This window comes from Melospiza georgiana, chromosome Z, assembly GCF_028018845.1.
Source record: "Melospiza georgiana isolate bMelGeo1 chromosome Z, bMelGeo1.pri, whole genome shotgun sequence".
In the NCBI taxonomy this organism is placed as follows: domain Eukaryota; kingdom Metazoa; phylum Chordata; class Aves; order Passeriformes; family Passerellidae; genus Melospiza; species Melospiza georgiana.
Genome location: NC_080465.1, coordinates 16,254,634 through 16,273,076, shown reverse-complemented (window position 1 = coordinate 16,273,076; position 18,443 = coordinate 16,254,634). Strand labels below are relative to the sequence as shown.

Below are 18,443 nucleotides of genomic sequence, written 5' to 3'. Positions count from 1 at the left end.
ACCTCCCATTTGAAGATCCAACCCAATATGGGCAAACTGGATGGCAATATGTTTGAATCTGAGAAAGAACGCAGACAAAAAAGAACAGACATTCAGTTGTGTTAAATAAAGAAGAAAATTATTGCACATCTTTGCACAGTAAAGAAGATTTTTAATACAAATGATGTCTGCCTAATTATGGACATTTGTCTACCACAGTCTTTAATTTTCACTAACCTCTTCAGGATAATAGACTGAGTTCCCTCTGTAACTAATCTTATTGGTGGCAGAAAGTTGATCAGTGTCTTAGTGAATTGCACAAAGCAGCTGCCTGCTTTAAACAGGCTTCTCTGCTGCAATTCCTAATTGTTTGCATCCCATGAAAGAATTTCTCCAGTACACAGTAAGTATCATGGGAAAAGTTATTGTTGTTCCAAAGTTATTGGCAATGCCAAATAGCTGCCAAGGGAGGAGTTTGCAGGTCCTTGCAGCATTGAAACAGGTTGAAAGTCAGGGAAAAGGTCAGAATTAAACAGTAGCTACAGGGGATAGAACTGTGGAATCATCGTAAAATCATCCATGTTGGAAGAGAACATTAAGTAATCATCAAGTCCACCATCCACCCAGCATTATCACTGTAACCATTGAAGCATTAAACCACACCACCAGCACCAGATCCACATGTCTTGCACACCTCCAGGGATGGTGACTCCACCATCAGGGACACCTATTCCAATGTCTGACCACCCTGATGGTGATAATCTTTTTTCCTAATATCTAATCTGAATCTCCCATGTCTCAGATTGAGGCCATTTCCTCTTGTCCTCTCACTGCAGGCATGGCAGGAGACTCTCCTTTCAGCGAGTTTTAGAGAGCAATGGGGTCAGCCCTGAGCCTCCTCTTCTGGACATTAAACAACCCCAGCTCCTCGAAAGATGTGTTTTCTACATCTTCCACCTGTGTAAAGAGGTCCCGTGCCCACGCGTGGCTGCATTTTTACTGGGGCCTCGCTCACCCCAGGCCATCCGCCCGTACATTCCCAGCGTCTCCATCTCGAGCCTCGGGCGCGGAGGCCGCGGCGCGGGGCCGGCAGGGGGCGCTGCGCGCGAGTCCCGGCCGGAAGCGGCGCTGCCGCGGCGGAGTGCGGCGTGCGCGCGGCGTGGCCATGCCGGGCAGGAAGTCTTCCAAGGAGAAGAAGCGGCGCCGTTCGCGTTCCTGCTGCCCGGAGGGAGCCCCGGGACAGGACGGCAGCGACAGGAAGCGTCGGAGCACCGAGTCCAGCCACGGTGCCCTGGAGGTAGCGCGGGCGGAGTCGCGGGGTCTGGCCGGTGCCGTGCCGCCCCTGCCTTCCCGGGCGCGTCCCGGTCCCGCTCCCGGCGGCAGAGGCCTGGCCGCGGTCCCTGCCGGGGCTGGCTGCGGGAAGGGCCGGGCTCAGTCGCGCTGGTCGGAGTGCAGGTGCAGGGAGGGCGGTGCGAAGACGGGCGGCCCAGGCACAGGCACAGGCAGCGGCAGGGCCGGCCGAGCCCGGGCGCGCATCCCGGTCTGTGCTTCCCAGGTGTGAGGGGTGTGGCGTACGAGCTCGGGTAGCGCCCGTCGTGGTTATCGCACTTCTGGCCTTGCGAGTCTTCCAAGTCTGTGTTGGTGTGCAAAAATTGGTTGTGACATGCGCGCCTAAGTGAATGCTAAGGCTGACAAAATATATTTCTGGCTGGTGGTTTGGTTTTGTTTGGTTTTTTGGGTTTTTTTTGGTTTTTTTTGGTTTTTTTTTGTTTTTTGGTTGGGTTTTGTTTTTGTTTGTTTTTTTGTTTAATTAGTTTTTTTATTCTAGAGGTCCTCCGCTGATGTATGTAGGATGCATTTTCTAATAGGAAGCCCATTTTGATTCTCTGAAGACTCTGCCAGACAGAGGATTGTATGCCAATCTTAGCAGGGTAGCTGTAAATGATGAGCTTTATGATTTAACTGCCCAGCTAATCAGATGGATTTCTTCTGCATTAAAGCATGCCTTCATGTGTAAGCACCTGCTAAGTATTTGCAGATAGTATTTCCCAGTTAATATTTAGGAGTAATTTTCACTTCATGGAGGTTTACAAAATTTTCCTAGCACAATAATGTTTTCAGTAATAAAATACATAACTTCTGTAATGCAGTTACCTTGCAATATGAAACACTGGAATTTGAGAAGCCCACGTTAAGATGTACCTTGCGTTTATGAAGGGAAAATTATTGCAAGCACAAGTGAAGCTGTAATTTTCTGTCTTCTCTAATTCACTAGAAAATGTGCTTTCTTTGATTTTAGGAAACAAAATGCAATGTACTCTCTGGAGAAAAAGTGGAAGAAGCTGAACAACCCAGTGATATAGAAGAAGGAGGATTAGATCTCACGGTGTCACTCAAACCTGTCAGTTTCTACATTGGGGACAAAAAGGAAATGCTTCAACAGTGTTTCTGTGTCATAGGGGAGAAGAAACTACAGAAGATGTTGCCTGATACTTTAAAGGTACTGAAATACACTGACCATTTATATATTTACCATGATCTTGAATGCTTGTGTAACAAAAAATACTTATCTCTCAAGCCTAGTGCATTTACATTTTAAAAACTGTCTGTATATTTCTCAGCTAAAGAAGTTTCTATGAAGTCAAGTACTCTTCTTAAGTAGCCTCCCAGTCATGTGTGTGGAAGTGAGACTTTTTAAAGATTTGCTGTTGTTATTCCACGTTACTCCTTTTGCTACTGCTCAATCATTTCTAAACTTCAGGTTTAGCTTTAGACTGTCCCTCTATGCAAAAGGATTTTCGTGGTTATGAGGAGTAAATGCAGTAGTGTTGTTCACTATCTAATATGCTGATTTGTAAATAAAATACTGATTTCTGGTTGTGGCAACTGATTTTCTTTGTCTGGTATTAAAGCAATGTCTGAGATAAGAAAATAAAGCCCATTCTTCATAAACAGCTTCTGAAGCTGTAACTCCTATGGACTAAAGGTGGAGTTTTACTGGCTTGGATCAAATGGTTTTTGACTCTTGTGAACTTTTAAGTAGGACTTAAAATAAATTAGGCTAGCAGCCTGTACAGAAGAAGAGGCTGCAAGTGAAATGTCATCTGTGTAATGCTTGTTGGTAGTTGTAATTTTTTTATCTCAAATTTTTATCTTAATGAGTTGAATTATTAATAATATAAGTGAGACAGGACTTCATTTTAAACACATGGTAAATTGCACATAGGCTCATCCGTTTCTCATCTCTGGCAGAAGAAGAAGTTGAGAGTCTGGAAGGAAAGACATTACTGAGTTTGTAGGGAAATTGCCTCATAGTATAGAACCAAACTTAAAATATGACTGAGGGTGTTACAACCTGTTTAGCAGCTCCTAATTTTGGTACTTGTACATGGTATCAGAGCTCATTTGAAAATGGGAAATTCCCAAATGTCACCAAGAGGTATGAGATTTGAAGGTGACTGGAATACCAGTAAAATCTGTGGCAATGTATGGTATGTACCAAGCATGAGAAATGAATCACAGTTTACATGCTTGCTTTATTTTCTGTGTTGTGATATGCATCTGTTGGTGTGTTGTCAATAGGATTATTTTCTCCAGTTTTCGGACTTCCATTCAACAGTTCCCTCTGATCTTTGCAAGCTTAATTACATAACCCAGCTTCCCCCTAGTGGTGCAAAACTAGGAATAACAAAGTCTACAATTGTTTGCTGTTCCATGCTTCACACGTACGATCTGGTGTTTCTGGTGCTCAGTGTTGTAGCTGCAGTAAAGACTCTGAGCCATAGGTCAGGTAACTGATAGCATGTATATTGCTTAATTTTTCAGATGAAACCCACACATATGCTATTTCTTGTCATAACTGAAACACCTGGTTTTCTACAGCAGTTGTATCAGTGCAGATCAGAATATGGGAGAGGCTTTAATCCAGGTTAAATCTTCATTACAACTTTAATTACTCTCTTCTGAGAAATTTTTAGTAGCTTGTGGTATGTCTTATCTGTCTTCTTAGAACTGTTCCATGGATGAAATCAAAAGACTTTGCATGGAGCAGTTGGAGCTGTTATCTGAAAAAAAACTGTTGAAGATACTTGAAGGTATGAGTGAAACTTTTAGACTCCACTGTATACCAGAAAATAGTCTGCCTCAACCGAATTTGCACTTATTTTAGCAACTTAAAAATATTTATGTATATATACAGACACACACTAGTAAGTATATATTAATGTGTTCATAATCGCTCAGTTCCACCAAGACACACAATTCATGTAATTTTGGTTAAGGAAATGACATTCCAGCTTTTCACAGTTTTATTAAACTTGCACGTGATATTTAAGGAGTATAGAACTTATTTGTAAACATATTGCCGTCTTGTCAATGAAGAAAAGCTCTTCGAGTCTGAGTGCTCCAGAGTACCTTGCTGTTGATTCTGTACTTTATTTTTAGCACCCACAGTATTGTACTAATCAGAGAAGCTAATCAGATTTTTTGTAATCCAGTATAAATGTATGTGAAGCCAACAGAAGAATCCCAAATAAGGGTTTTGGTTTTGACTAAGTCTAATTTTAGAACTTCTGCTTTAACTGGGAAAAATCCTCTTCCTCTGATTGCAATAGAGTTAATAATTAAAAGTAAACCTAAGTATGTAGTATTAATTATATCACTTTCCTAAATTTTCATGTTTGAAACTGTGTATATCTAGGCAAGATTGGAGCTGATTCTGATACTGACGAGGAGGCAGATGGAGGAGACAAGACTGGAGGTGATTCAGTCAGTCAGTGAGTAAAAGATAAAACACTTAAACTTAATTTAAGGAGACTGAACAATTCAGAGATTTTTCATGAGAAATGATCAAATATATAATTGAAAGACGCAGTTGTTATATCCTTAATTAATTACTCTAGTTAAATGACAATGAAGTGTGGCTACTAGCAAGCCCTAAAGTTACAGACATGATGTTGTCACTTTGTGACTTTAAGTGTGTCTTGAGCACATAACTGGGTTCATAGTGGCATAGCACCTGTCAGCTGAGTTGTGGTAATTAAACTTTCATACTTGTGTCCTGCAACAGAAGTGGTGTGATTTAGGTTGTCTTTGTGTGAGCTAAAGCAGTAAACCCCTCCCACTTAGGTCAGTGAATTGTTTAAGTGTACTTTCAGTTCAACTGAGATTTATCCCTTGTCTTTTAACTTTTCATTCTGGTCCTTCATTCCTGCTGCAATTGAAGCAGCACTGACACTCACCTGTTCAATGCACTCTGTATAAGGAGTGCTACAGAATCTAGAGTTTCAAGAACAGAGGTTTCTGGTCTCTTGCTCTTACCTTGGCATCAGGCAGTTTTGTGAAAGACAGCACTTAACCTTAAAATGCTTCTCTGTTTTTTAGAGACCATTTCTTTGTCAGGAGTTCACCTGTTTGATAGTTTCCCTTCACTACTTTAGTGAAGGAAAAAGGAAAGTTACTAGTTATCATGCACAATGCATCAAATTTAGTTAGGCTAACTTGTTTCTAGAAGACTAATAAGCTTTTATGTTTTCAACACTGACCTGATTACAGCTGGTCCACAGATTCAGGACACATTTAATAAACCTCTGAGACAGTACAAGACAATGCACCAGAGATGGGCCGATTAAAGTAACCTCCTAGCTACTGGTTTGGTTAGTTTGTGTAAACCTCCTAAATAAGAACAAATGGATGGGAAAGGTAGTAACACTAATTCAACTTCCACATTCTGGTCAGTATTTTTCTTTAGCAGAGACCTAATTTCTGATCCTGTCTTTGATTCAAAACAAACTATGAAGTTATCACATAATTTTCTTGATGATTTCTCATCATACAAATATACTAGAAAATGGAGTGGATACAAAGTTAGTTTTCATTCTTTTCCTTGTGAGACAGTTTTTATACCCTTTGACACTGTTTCTTCTAAAGTTCCATTTGGAGCCTATTGTTAATGTATCCTGCTGTGCTGTTTGTTGCCTATGTGATCTGTGAACAGGGTCATCGGTTTTAAAAACTAGTTTTCTTATTTTATTGTCCTCTGCTGGCTGTCGGGAAAAGCAGATAGAAAAATTAAAAAACTACTAAATATACTAAAATTTGGGTTTCTTTATGTAGTGTAGTGGTCTCTATGTGGAATAGTCTCTGTAAAGTGATTGATAATTTGCCAGTGAAGTTCTAAATAGAATGAGAAGACAGACTTGCTGCCTAAATAAGCCATAAAAAATAACCAAATTTTTTGATTCCCCGAGACATTATATGTTATTTTGGGTTTTTGTTTAAGGTCTAACTCACAAGCTATTTACTATTGCAAAATATGTTAAGTGTTCTTTATCTCCAAGATGTATGGCAGGAGTAGCGCTGCTGGATTTCAGTAAGGTTGTTCTGTGTCTTCAAGATGTTTCAAAGCTACTGTTGAGACATGTATTTATGATCCTTTGATATAGTAGACTGTGTAAATTCTTTCTTATATGGAAATTATTTGAGCTGGTAAAAATCTAAAAAGAGGAAATTAATGAATAAAACTGTCGAATAAGAAAAATCAGAATTTACCATTTTTTAGCTAGTGGATATCAAAGGCACTTACCCTATTTTCCCATGCCAGTTAGGAAGGTTTCAGTAACTGACAGAAAATCAAGAAATTGTGTTTCAAAAAGGTAAAAGAAACTGTGAGATGTTGTTCATAGTTGTAGAGCAAATTGCTTCCTGTGACAAACAGTGGTTGAGGTGTGCCTTGTTCTTGTATCTGTATCCTGATAGTTTAGGGTTTCAGACCCCTCCATGCTGGGCAGGCAAGTTTTAGGAATTGGGGATTTTCTTCTCCCTTTCAAAAATAGCATTCTGCATCAGTGGGTGCTGTCTGAGAACCTTGGCTCCACGGTTCAGCTGTGTGGTAGCATTAACAAAAAGAAAGCGAAACAGAAAAGCTGTTTGGATGATAAAAAAATAAAGGTATAGGAGAAAATGAGGAGAATTAAGGTTTTATGTTAATCTTGAAGTTCAGTGCTCAGTAAGTAGACCAATACGATGCTTTTACAACAGTAAACAGTCACAAGCACTTTTTACTAAGTAGTCTAATCTTTGGGCCTTGGGTCAGCTTCTTTATAACCAGCGTGTAAATAATTATAAATGCAAGTTTTCAAAACTTCAGAAAACTGTGTTTCAACAAGTTAGCCACTACAGAGGCTTAAGGTGCCAATGTGAAAAAATATTGAAAACTGCATTTCTAAGACAAGCAAGCATTGTTTGTAATCATTAATTATATTTCTAATCTGGATTTAAGTAGGCAAGTTTGTTTGCCCTGGGAATAGAAAAGACTTCTCATAACAAAAAAGGCATTTTCTCTATTTATATAATCACTGTTAGTTCTTCCTAGGTTATCTTCATTGCATATGGCTTTCATGTAAATTTCTTCTTTTTCCTGCATTCTATTATACCTTATTTGTTTAAAGTCTGACTTGTATTAGTTTTTACATTCAGATGTGAATGTGGAAAGGGAAAAAGTGAGTAGCAAGTTGTACTCTCATCAAAAGTGTTTTTTTAACTGATTGGAAACACCCCTTTGTTTCTTTTGTTATTGTCCTTTGAAAAACATAAATTCAACAAATGTACCTTTAGCCATCTGCGTATATCAACTGAAATTCAGAAAGCTTGAATCAATACATCTAGAGAAAATTCAAATTAAATAAGCAAATTACTCTCAGTCTCTAAAGAGCTGTTTCCTGTCTGCACCAGCTAAAAGTACCAGGAATTTAGGGAAGTTTCTCTAGTTACAGGAAATTTGCAAAATTCAGATCTTTATGTGAAGCTTTTAGATGGTATTGCACCTTATTGTAAATTGTATCTTCTGGTTTTTGTTTTTGCACATATCCTCATTCTGGTACTAGAAGTGGAAATCCTGAGGCTTTTCATGAATTTCAACTATGTAAATGCTTCACATGCTTACATTAGCATGTAAAACATTTACTCTTTTATTTTATCACCAGCTTACTCTGTGTGAAGCATTAGAAATCCTGCAATAACCATGCAGAAGAATTGAAGAAGCAGGGCCTATATTTGCCAGTAACTGGAACATGCTGTTGCAATAGATAAATTTTGTTATTTTGTCAGCTCTGTATAGGTTTTTGAATATGCAGTTCTCAGATTTTTCTTGCATTTCTGTGTTACTGTCTGAAATTGAATACTGTGAAAACAAGAGAATTATTGTATATGAAGCTTCCAGTTAAACATCAGATATTTAATTGACAGGAGTCAGATGTCTTGGAAAAACCAAGTAGGTATACTTCATCTTGTTCAAGAAGTGCTAGCATGTTTTTGAGCTGTTTCTTTTCTTTTACCTGAATTGATTCTTCAAATATCCTTCAGCAGAACAAGTGAAAGTAAGTTACATGCTGTGTTAGTAAAACATTAAAAGAACAAACATTCCAGTGTCATTATAATGATCAGTGTTCATAGGGGTCTGAGTAAATGGTCTCCTGCCTTCACAATCATATTGGGCTTATTTTTTTTCCCTGAGTGAAAAGTTGCAGTTTAATATTTGCTCTTTCAAGAATTTATAGGTGTTTTACTACTTTGCAGTCATAAGTGTAGTTTGCTTGTTTTCTTTTGGAAAGGTTAGCAGATAAAACTTTTGTCTTGCTTTGATGTGTTGTGCTCCTGGTTGCTGCGTGTTCACAAGCAAGCAATTACCATCTGATATTTACCCCTGTAAGACAATTTGGTTATTTTCAGCATTTGGAATCTCTGTAACTACCAGCTACATGAGTCACTGAACAGATACATCAGCATTTGGCTAATTTGCTCCACTGCCTTCTGTTCTTGTGGTGTCCTTCAACATCACCTGTAACAGGACTGATGGACTTTGCATAGCTTATTAAACTATTTGATTAACACCTGTCTTTTGAGATACCTTTCTTCAGAAGCACTATTTTGTAAGAACTTTTTTCCCTTTTGTTTTTTTAACTTACTACTTAATGCTTGTTAATTATTTTGGTTCTCATTTGTCATTGAAAACTCTCCTTGGAACAAAAATTTGCAGGAATCTTTCAAGGGCTTGGGACTTCTAGAAATGGTTTTTAGGCCTGGAGCTGAGTGCAAAGGCAAATTTTAATTCAGGAAGGTGCATCACGTCAAAAATAACAGAGGTCCCGATCTCAAGTCTCACTGGAGATTTAGGTGAATAATACTTTTCCTTCTGGTCTCCAACCCCAGTGACCACTGAAACCTTGTATCCCTGCCACCAGTATTGGAGAGCTACTGTCAATCCTTAGCCATCTGCTCCTCTGCCAGTACTCCTTTTCCTAACCTTTGCTGTGTTTTTACCCCACTTTGTAAAATCTGCTGGAATTGGGTACCAAATCTCTTTCACGCCCAGATGCTTTGAGAGCTGTGCAAATTCCTGTAGCAAATTTTGTACAGAAACCATTTGTGTGAGCCCAGTTAGGGATTACACTATTGTGGCACATGACAACATGAAATGCATGCTCTACATAAAGTAAGGTAAATTTAAATTTACAACATTTGTTTTCAGCAAATTGTAGTGTAGTTAGCTTCTTTCTGCTGAAAATACCATACTGTGAAATTGTTGTTCTGTTTAAAATAATAAATTAAAAGTGCTGAGTTTATTGCTTGGAAGATTGACTTTGAACTTAACTGTCATCTTGAGGGAGAAATATAAAGGCTGGCAAAAGGGACACTCTAAATTACTATTGTCACTTACCAGCACAACATGAAAAAAGAGAGTATTAAGTGTTTATAAGGTCCCTTAATTTTAGAATAACATAGCTTCTGCTCCCATTGTTTGGAGACCCCCCTTTCTTACGTGTATACCACACTAGAAATAATTAGGGAAAAATTATTTTTCACTAGCAAACACATAAAACAAGGCTAGCAAGTTAAAAGCCAAACTGAGCAATGAACTTAAAATGCATTTGTTGGGCCAGTAGATGGTGCAAAATGCTTGCCTACAAAGCAAAGTCATGAAGGTTCAGCAGCGATGCAGTCCAATCCAATCTATTTTGAGAGAGTAAAACATGCTCTAAAAGTACCCCCATGTCATAAAAATTCTTTTGTTGACATTAGGTAGTCTCTAAAGGAATATGGGTTTGCTGTAATTATTGCTAAAGTCAAAGCATCAGGAAGAAACTTTGCAAGTTTCAGTGTGTGATTTCTTTTAAAGTTGGTAATTTCTTTTAATACGGCTGTTAAAATGATTGTGGGTAATTTCACAGCCAATGTTTGAACTATAGTGGTCACTTTGTTTTCTCTGAAAGAGATGATTGCAGTTCCTCATCAGACATTAAGGTGATACCAGAGTTCTGAAATCTACTGTCTGAATACTACTGGTGCAAGATCAGGCTTTTAAGAGTGACACTTCACTGTCTACTTTGCAAACATGACTACTGAGTTCTGAATGGTGAAGTATGTATGTGAAAGAGGATTAGACAGGAGCAGCCAAAGCTGCTTCTGCTCTTAGTGATGATCAGGGTATATTACAACCTAATTTTGGTCAAGAGTTAAGTAACTAGATACAGCAAACTGTTAGGAGTTGCTCAAAAAAAACCCCAAAAACCAAGTGGTTCCATCCACATCTGCCAACCAGTAGCTGGTCTGAAATCCACATCTCTCCCTGGCTGCTGGCACAGAAGCCCACAAGGTTTGTATCCTTATTGCTGCTCAGACTTTCATGTGCATGCAGGCCTCTCTGATGGCAGGTGTAGGCCTGTGATTGTCCCCGGTAGCTGAAGCTGTTCATCTCTGGGGTATCTTCTGCTCTATTATCGTCCAAAAATTTGCCTACTTGCAGAACTTATTCTGCTTTTGGAATTTTGGCTCTGATTTTACAGTCTGTTTCATACCTTAGTCCCAGATCTTGCATCCTGCTTCTTGTCTAGACTAGCTTGAGGTTTGCTAGTGAATTACAAGCATCTACTTACAGCTGCATGACACTGAAAATCCTGGAGAAGGTATATATTTTTCATTCTGTCTGATTTCTGGCAGCACAGTCCTTTAGGCCCATCTGACTTGTGGTCTCCTTGCAGTTGTTGGTTGCAGTTGCCTACACGTGTGTAGGCATATTGTGATTATTCTCATCTCATTTGGAAAAGGAGTTAGTGTAGCCATGTGGCTCAATAAATAGGCAGAACAGACTGGTGTTCACATCCAGGGTTTGCTAGGCAAGTATATTGACCTGTTTATTGTCCTTAATGAGTTATTGATGATACTTTACACAATTATATTCCAATGGCTAAAAAAAGTAGGGGGAAAAGGAGAGTCTGTTGATGTAGCCTTTGCCGCTTCATTAAAGGAAATAGAAATGAAAATAACTGCCTCTCCTCTCAGACCGTGATTTCTAGAAATACTGTGGTGTTCCTCCTCCTGATAAAACCATTGGGCATATGGGAAAAAACACAACTTGTAAAGCACAAGGAAAATAGATCTGTGTTCACTTTCAGGAAAGCCCTAAAGGCCATTATTGAGAAACAAGTTGTCAGTCATTATATTTACATCTGTGACACCAGAATACTGCTTCCTTTTTATAGAGTTGTTAAGTTCCCATGGCCAGGAGAGCTGCATTGATTCCATATTAATACAGATGAAGCCAATGATACACTAACTCCAGTTTAGAAATTTGGCAATTCTGTTGTCAAAATGCTCACTGGATGTGGCAATTGAACTTTTCCTGTGATTCTGGATTGTTCTACCTGTGCCCTTCCTGAATGTTTTCACAATTTGTGTAACTAGTATGAGTGAAGTACATGAAGGACATTACTGAAGTGTCTCTTCTTTACACTTGTGTAAGAGTTGAAGCCCCACACATCAAGGGTAGAAGTCTTTAAGTAGGAGAAATAGAGAAATGCGAGTACTGAATACACTGTAATAGCTGAGTTGTAAATACTTCTGTTTTAAAAGGTATCCCTTTGTGAAACAAAAAGATTCTGGTTTAGGTGAGGTTAGTGATGGTCTGATGATAATTTCATTAAAGTAATTTTTTACTTTCAAAATAAGACAGTAAATAGTATTTGAGTGCAGCAGAAATTATCATTTTTCCAAACAATCTAATTATGTGACAATTTATTTTGAGTTTTACAGAAAAGCTCCTAATATGAGGAGCTTTTCCCTTATAACTGCTCAGCTGTGGTTGCTCAGTTACAGCCATTGAGGATTGTTACTCTAAAAGGCAAGGATGCAGTGCTTTATCCTTGTGTATCACAAGGCAAAACAAAAAAAGTTTATTTTCAAGTGCTTACATTAGCTCTCTGTACTTCTTCTGCCCTTATTCCTACTGTAGCTGGCTTATTGGCCTACCCCCTGAGAATTTTTTAGTTTCTAAAAAATGTTCTGTTAAATTTTAAATTATGGTGATTAAAATGTGTTCTTAATTGTTTCCAGACAAGACAACAGTATAGACTCAACTTCTTCTCTGAGAGAAGACAGCAAGCTGGAAGGTCAGGAGTCAAAGCAAGGTATGTTGTAGAGACAGCTGAAATTTTGTGTTCTTGATGTTGGGCAGTGACTTATTCCAGGTAGCTGACAGCTCTTCTGTGAACAGAGAATGAACATACATTGAGAGAGAGTATTTTGTTTTGTGTACTTTCTCTTCTTAAATGCAAAAACATAGCTTGTGAAACATTCAAGTACTACAGTGATTGGCAGGATAGAAAATGCAAAGGCTCAGAAGTTACTGGTGCACATTTGTACTTCTTACACAAGAAAACAGTACTTTTAGCCTGCAGTAGTATTTGTTTTATTCCAGTCATTAAATCAGCACATATAATAATTGCCAATATTAGTTTGTGCATGAAGCACTAGAACTAGAGGTGTTTCTGCCTCAGTCTGTTTGTTTTCATTTTGACTGGCTCTAAGCAGAAAGATCAGAAATAGCTTTTCCAGTCAAAGAATGCTGAAAATTCTTCTAAGCTACATTTCTTTTCCGCAAAATCTAACTTTATTTGCTTCTTGCAGCTACTATTTCACAATTCAGAATGTTGTCTAAAAGATGTCTCTTGGAATGACTTTTGAAATGTGTTTCTTTTTTGAATTAGTTAGTGAGAAGAGTCAAATGGGAAAGAGTCATACATAATAAAAGCACCAAAACTCTTAGGTGTGAGTTGCTATGACTGTGGATAATCATTTAAATGTTGCTTCTTGGAGGAACCTTAGAACTGACAGATTTCCTGCAGATTTCTTCCGCTTCTGTGTTATCAAAAGGAATTGATGGTTACTTCAAGTGATATCATTGTTTTTTTTATGACTTAATCAACCAGAGCATCATGATTGCTTTGGGCTAAAACAGTGACTCCTCTCAAGATGTTAGCTTTTAAGAACTTTTGAGAATATTGTATAGATTAGAAAGTGTAACTCCAGTCATTCTGTCCACTTTTGCTTATTCTCTCATTCTCCCTTCTTTTTCCCACAGCTTCTCAGGCTGTGGGAAGAAGAAGAGAGAATGAGAGAATAAGCAAAAGTGGATAAAATTAAAATTTAAAAATGAAATTAAGTGTGCTGAAATTAATTTTGCAACTGTAGATGAAGAAAAAATAGAAGTTACCAAAATGAAAAATATGATGAAAATGCCAGCCATGATCCTTATTACTGTAAAAACACAGAAGCAAAATAGGGAATAAAGCCTGTTAGCTCATTATACATCTGCAGGCCAAAAAGCCTGAAAGAACCCTGAATTCCACAGTTTTGAAGGTTCCAATTTCTAAATAGAACCCAAGGTTGTTTTGCCCAGCTTCTCTGGGATAGACATGAATGACTTAATACTTTGTTCCTTCTTAATGTGACAATTGATTCCGAAAGGAATCCTATGATGGGCTGACCCAGTAGGCACCTACCAACCCCTGAATTGTTCGTCCCCCAGTGGGATAAAGGTGACAGTCAGCAAAACAAAATGAGGACAACTTTTATGAGTCAATATAAAGACTCTTCAATAAGTGAAGCAAGAGCTGTACATCGAAGCAAAGCAAAAACCAGAGACTTAGTTACAAGCTCCCATTGGCAGCCAGATTTTTATCCACTTCCTGGAAAGCAGAGACTCAGCATGCATGACAGTTACTTGGGAAGAGGTCAGTGCTGTATGGTGGAGCATATCCCTTAGGTCAGTTTGGCTCAGCTGTCCTGGCTCTGCATCCTCCCAGCCTCCCACTGTACTCTCTGTGGGGTCACAGTGAGAAACAGAGAAAGCCCTGAGGCTGTTCAAGCACTCTTCAGCAGTAGCCAAACTCATGTGTTATCAACATGCTTCAGAAACAAATCTGAAAGCAGCATCATGCACTCTGCTGTGAAGAAAATTAACTCCATCCCAGTCAGATTCTTACAGGTCAGTTTGACTTCGGCAGTATATTAGGATGGTCAGGCTCAGATGTTAAGTTTCAGGCTTTGAACTGTGATCCAGTAATACAGCTGATTTTTTGATCCATGGGAATACTCCTTGGCTGGCCAGCATGTTAGGTAAACACTGACTGATACTGTGAAGAAAGACAGTTTCTTAATCCTGTTGTTTCCCATTCTGATCTTCCGCACACATTGCGGCTTGCAAGGTAAAGTTAAAAAGATACTGTTCAAAGATGACTAAATGGTATGGGAAGTAGGGGAAACTGCATATGAAAATGAAATATTAATCTTGAAGTTACTGTCGCAGTAGGAACAGGCCAAGACTACTTAGAATCAAAGAAGACCTTTGTATGTTCCTCTCATGAGTAGTTTCAATACACACTGCTGTGAGGGGACTTTTTGGAGCCTTGTTTAATTTTTAGGTTTTCAAATTTTATTATTTCAAAATTGTGATTTATCTTGCTTTAAAAAAAGATGAAAAGTGGTCTGTAAACTGCTTTTGTTTATCTTAACATATATTTTCATTTTGGAATTTTTGAGGTGCCACATATCTTAGCTGTGTGAGTGCATTCTCAGGGTGAGTGTGCAGAATTCTTAAATCTGAACTTAAATGCTGTGATGATCACAGCCTGATACAAAGTGATCATGAGTGAGTAACTGAAATGTGTCCTATAATACAAAAAATTTTCAATGCTGAATCAACAAAACCCTAATGTTTTAAAATATTACTATTGTTCATAAAACAATTCTGAGCTGTTTTGATCTTCCTTTCCTCCCTCCTTTTATTTTTTTAAGTAGAGAAATTGCATTTATAGCTTTTGAAGTAGTCAGTATTGATTTTTTTTCCCACACCCTCAGGATGGGAGGAATGTTGTAAACACCAAGAAAAATAAATCTTACTAAGGTTTTTCAGCACTTTTCATGTATTAATACCAAGTGCATACAGGTACCATAAAGTATTTTAAATGTTTAAAAAAAAAAAAAGAATAACATTTAAAATGAAAAAAGAAAAACATGTTAAAAAAAAAAAGAATAACATTTTTCTAAAGCCGTTTTTTCCCTGTGCAAGTGGCAAAAATGGTATTACCAAAAGTAGTAACTTAATAATTAAAAATTAAAAGTAATAACTCAATTATAAATTCTGTGTAATCGGTAACTTAATTATCATCTGACTACACATTATTAATTTTAAGCTGGAACCAATCTTGCTCTTAATTTCCACACTTACAAAAGCTGTTGAAAGAGTGTGAACTTTGGAGGCCAGTGTGTCAAAAGCAACTCTTGCTGCAGCCAAACTCGGAGAATGGTTAGTTACGTTCTGTTAGAGCTTTGCTTTTATTTAACTGAGCTGCCTCTTTTAATTATGTTTTTAAAAATACACTTCAACTTTCAGCCACAATTAAAACTCTAAGTCTTAAATTTAGCCATGTTTTTATATGGAGTTAAATACATCTGGAAGACTAATGATAAATTCTGAGTAGTGGCACTATGAGTTTCTATTAATTTTTAGTGTTGTGTCTCACTAAAATCCCATGCCTCTTAAAATACATAACATAGTTGAGTGTAATTTTTGAAGTTGCAATCTGAAAATTAGGTTAATTTAAGAGATAAACGAAAATCAGTTTTGCACTGCAGAAGTTTTCTTTAGTATAAAATTTTTTGACAATTTAATTAGAAAAATAGGTAATGTAACTTCACAGGAGGGAATAAATTTTTCTGGTATTGCTGCATTGCTATACTGCATATTCTTTTATAATTGCATAAAGATGCAATAAAACTTGTATAAATTACCTTTAAAAGTTAAAGGAGACAAAGAAGAGGAGTTGATTATCATATAGATTTTTTTTTCTAGATTTTTTCCACTCTTAATTTGCAGAGTAACACTTTAAGCTGAAGTGATTTTGTAGGTTGAGGTAAAAGAATTCTGTTAAGCAACTCTGTGATAGTTATGTTTGTTACAGGCAAGGGAGAAGATAGTGATGTCCTCAGCATAAATGCAGATGCATATGATAGTGACATAGAAGGCCCATGCAATGAAGAGGATGGTCCAGATGTGCAAGAGAGCACTGTCAGAAGTGGAGCTGGCCAGATAGATGACCTTCAGAAGGACATTGAGAAGAGTGTGAATGAGATTCTGGGGTTGGCAGAGTCCAGCCCAAAGGAGCCCAAAGCAGCAGCCTTAGCTGTTCCTTCATCAGAAGATGTTCAGCCATCAGCACAACAGCTGGAGCTTCTGGAACTCGAGATGAGGGCCAGAGCTATTAAGGCTCTGATGAAAGCTGGTGATGTAAAGAAACATCCATGACACTGTTCAGATTTCATTTTCACTATTTGTTTCGAAAAAGGTGATGTCTGTTCTCTTCAGTGCTATGTTTGGGTTGGGTGTGACATTCCTCGTTCAGACTGTATTGTGTATCCTGACCTGTGGTTCAGTGGTTTTGTTGCCTTTAATGTGCTGCTTCCATGACATTCACAAACAGTGGTTGATGCTTCCCTGAGATGAGGTGTCCTTGTGCTAGGTCACTTCCTCAGGGAGTCACACCACATATGGAGCTGTGCCAGGTATCTGGTGCCTTCCAGAAAGGTTGTTGTAGAAACATGGAATCATTGAATGGTAATGGTAGGAAGAGATTTGAGACTGCTTAATTCTTCTTGGGGCCCATCTCATCATAATGTAGGTACTCTAATTACAATGTGATGCAGACATCAAATTTTTTTCTTTAAAGGTATGAAGTTTACAACTGTACTGTTTGTTAAGTAAAATAATGTATTATGTATTTTTGTTCATGAGTTTTCCTTGGTTGTTACTTAGAAAGCCAGTTACATGCTTTGCAACAGAAGCAGACATAATTTCCCCTAGTATTGTGTAATATTACTGCAAACTTAAGTCTATTCAGATATTATGTCTTGAATTCTTTTAAGGTTTATAATTTTCTTTATGTTCTTTCATTTTATCCCTTTTCTTCCTTCTCTTTATTCCCTTTCTTTTTTACCAGTTTCTTTTTAAATCCCTTTCTGTAGGAAGCTTCTTGTATATTTCTTAAGTATGATTGATTTCCTCTACAACCAACATTATTGTAAAATGTTAGTGCAGTGTAAATAATTTGATAATAAACTAAAACCTTCATTAAATACAGCTGATAAAATTACAGTGTGCTTCTGCTAAGTGGTATCAGTGCCCTTGGTAAAACGCACCTGACTCTAGGGTTATCCACATCGTCAGCATTTTTTCTATTATTTTGTAGCAAATGAAGATTGTAAGTGAAAATATATACACACAATTCAAAAGGTAACTTTACTGTCTCAAAATCTGTGGGTGTTGTCTTTGGTCAATTCCACTTAGGTGTTTGGTGAACTTGTGTTTTATTTGAGTCTGGAGAAACTAAAGAAGTAATCAGAGAAGGACAGCTGGCAAAACTTAGATGTGCTGTCTTCTCTTTTACAAAGTCATAGACTGGTGGAGCTGTGTTGGATTTCAAAGATACATTTCAGTGCTGCTGTACTTAGATCATTAAGGCACCAAGTACCTCACCTTGCCTGCTGTGCAAGTGCAAATCTTGCTTGCAAGGGCATTTCCTGCATCACCAGAAGAAGCCACATATATGAAGTTTGTTCAGTGATGTTGGAAAACAACACATTTCAGTTATTTAGCAACACAAAAATACTGGTGGAAGTAATGATAAACTAGAATGTAATTGCCTTCTACTGACTACTTTGTGGAGGTGTATGGTATTTATTATTTTTCTACTGTTTTCCCAGGTCACCCTTAAAAGTTTGTTATATAGCACATTGAAAGGGTGTTATTTCAAGCTACGCTACATGTTAAAGTTAGCTAATGCTAACTTTAACATGTACTGTGACAGAGATAAAACAGGTTTACTATGCATATGGCAGAGAAGGTTTGTAATTACAGCCTAATTAAATTCGAAATTAAAACATGAGAAGTATTCCAAGAAAATTCAATTAAGCTGTTTACAAAAAGTAAAAAAAAAAAAATCATGTGAAATACTTTAAGTGATTGGTTACACAAGTGCTAATTCATTTTTAGGATATTGTACTGTTGCTGCTTAGGTTAAAAACAGATCAGCTAAATTACATGTGTTCTTGCTTTGATTTGTATCACTGAAGAG

At 37.7% G+C, this 18,443-nt stretch overlaps 1 protein-coding gene across 1 annotated transcript; it reads left to right on the top strand.

The window, feature by feature from the left end:
• Window positions 1-1,120: 1,120 nt before the first annotated feature.
• On the top strand, window positions 1,121-17,449 carry CAAP1 (caspase activity and apoptosis inhibitor 1). The gene is made up of 6 exons (XM_058044240.1): window positions 1,121-1,276; window positions 2,279-2,479; window positions 3,989-4,073; window positions 4,679-4,754; window positions 12,367-12,440; window positions 16,275-17,449. The coding sequence occupies exons 1-6, from the start codon at window positions 1,145-1,147 to the stop codon at window positions 16,616-16,618; spliced, it is 912 nt and encodes a 303-aa protein (XP_057900223.1). The 5' UTR covers window positions 1,121-1,144; the 3' UTR covers window positions 16,619-17,449.
• The last annotated feature ends 994 nt before the right edge of the window (window positions 17,450-18,443 follow it).

What these genes read in the sequence shown, in the direction of transcription:
- CAAP1 (XM_058044240.1), top strand. Translation starts at nt 1,145, where the DNA reads ATGCCGGGCAGGAAGTCTTCCAAGGAGAAGAAGCGGCGCCGTTCGCGT. An exon ending in TGTTGCCTGATACTTTAAAG is followed by an intron (nt 2,480 to 3,988) that starts GTACTGAAATAC and finishes CTGTCTTCTTAG; the next exon opens with AACTGTTCCATGGATGAAAT. An exon ending in GGAGGTGATTCAGTCAGTCA is followed by an intron (nt 4,755 to 12,366) that starts GTGAGTAAAAGA and finishes AATTGTTTCCAG; the next exon opens with ACAAGACAACAGTATAGACT.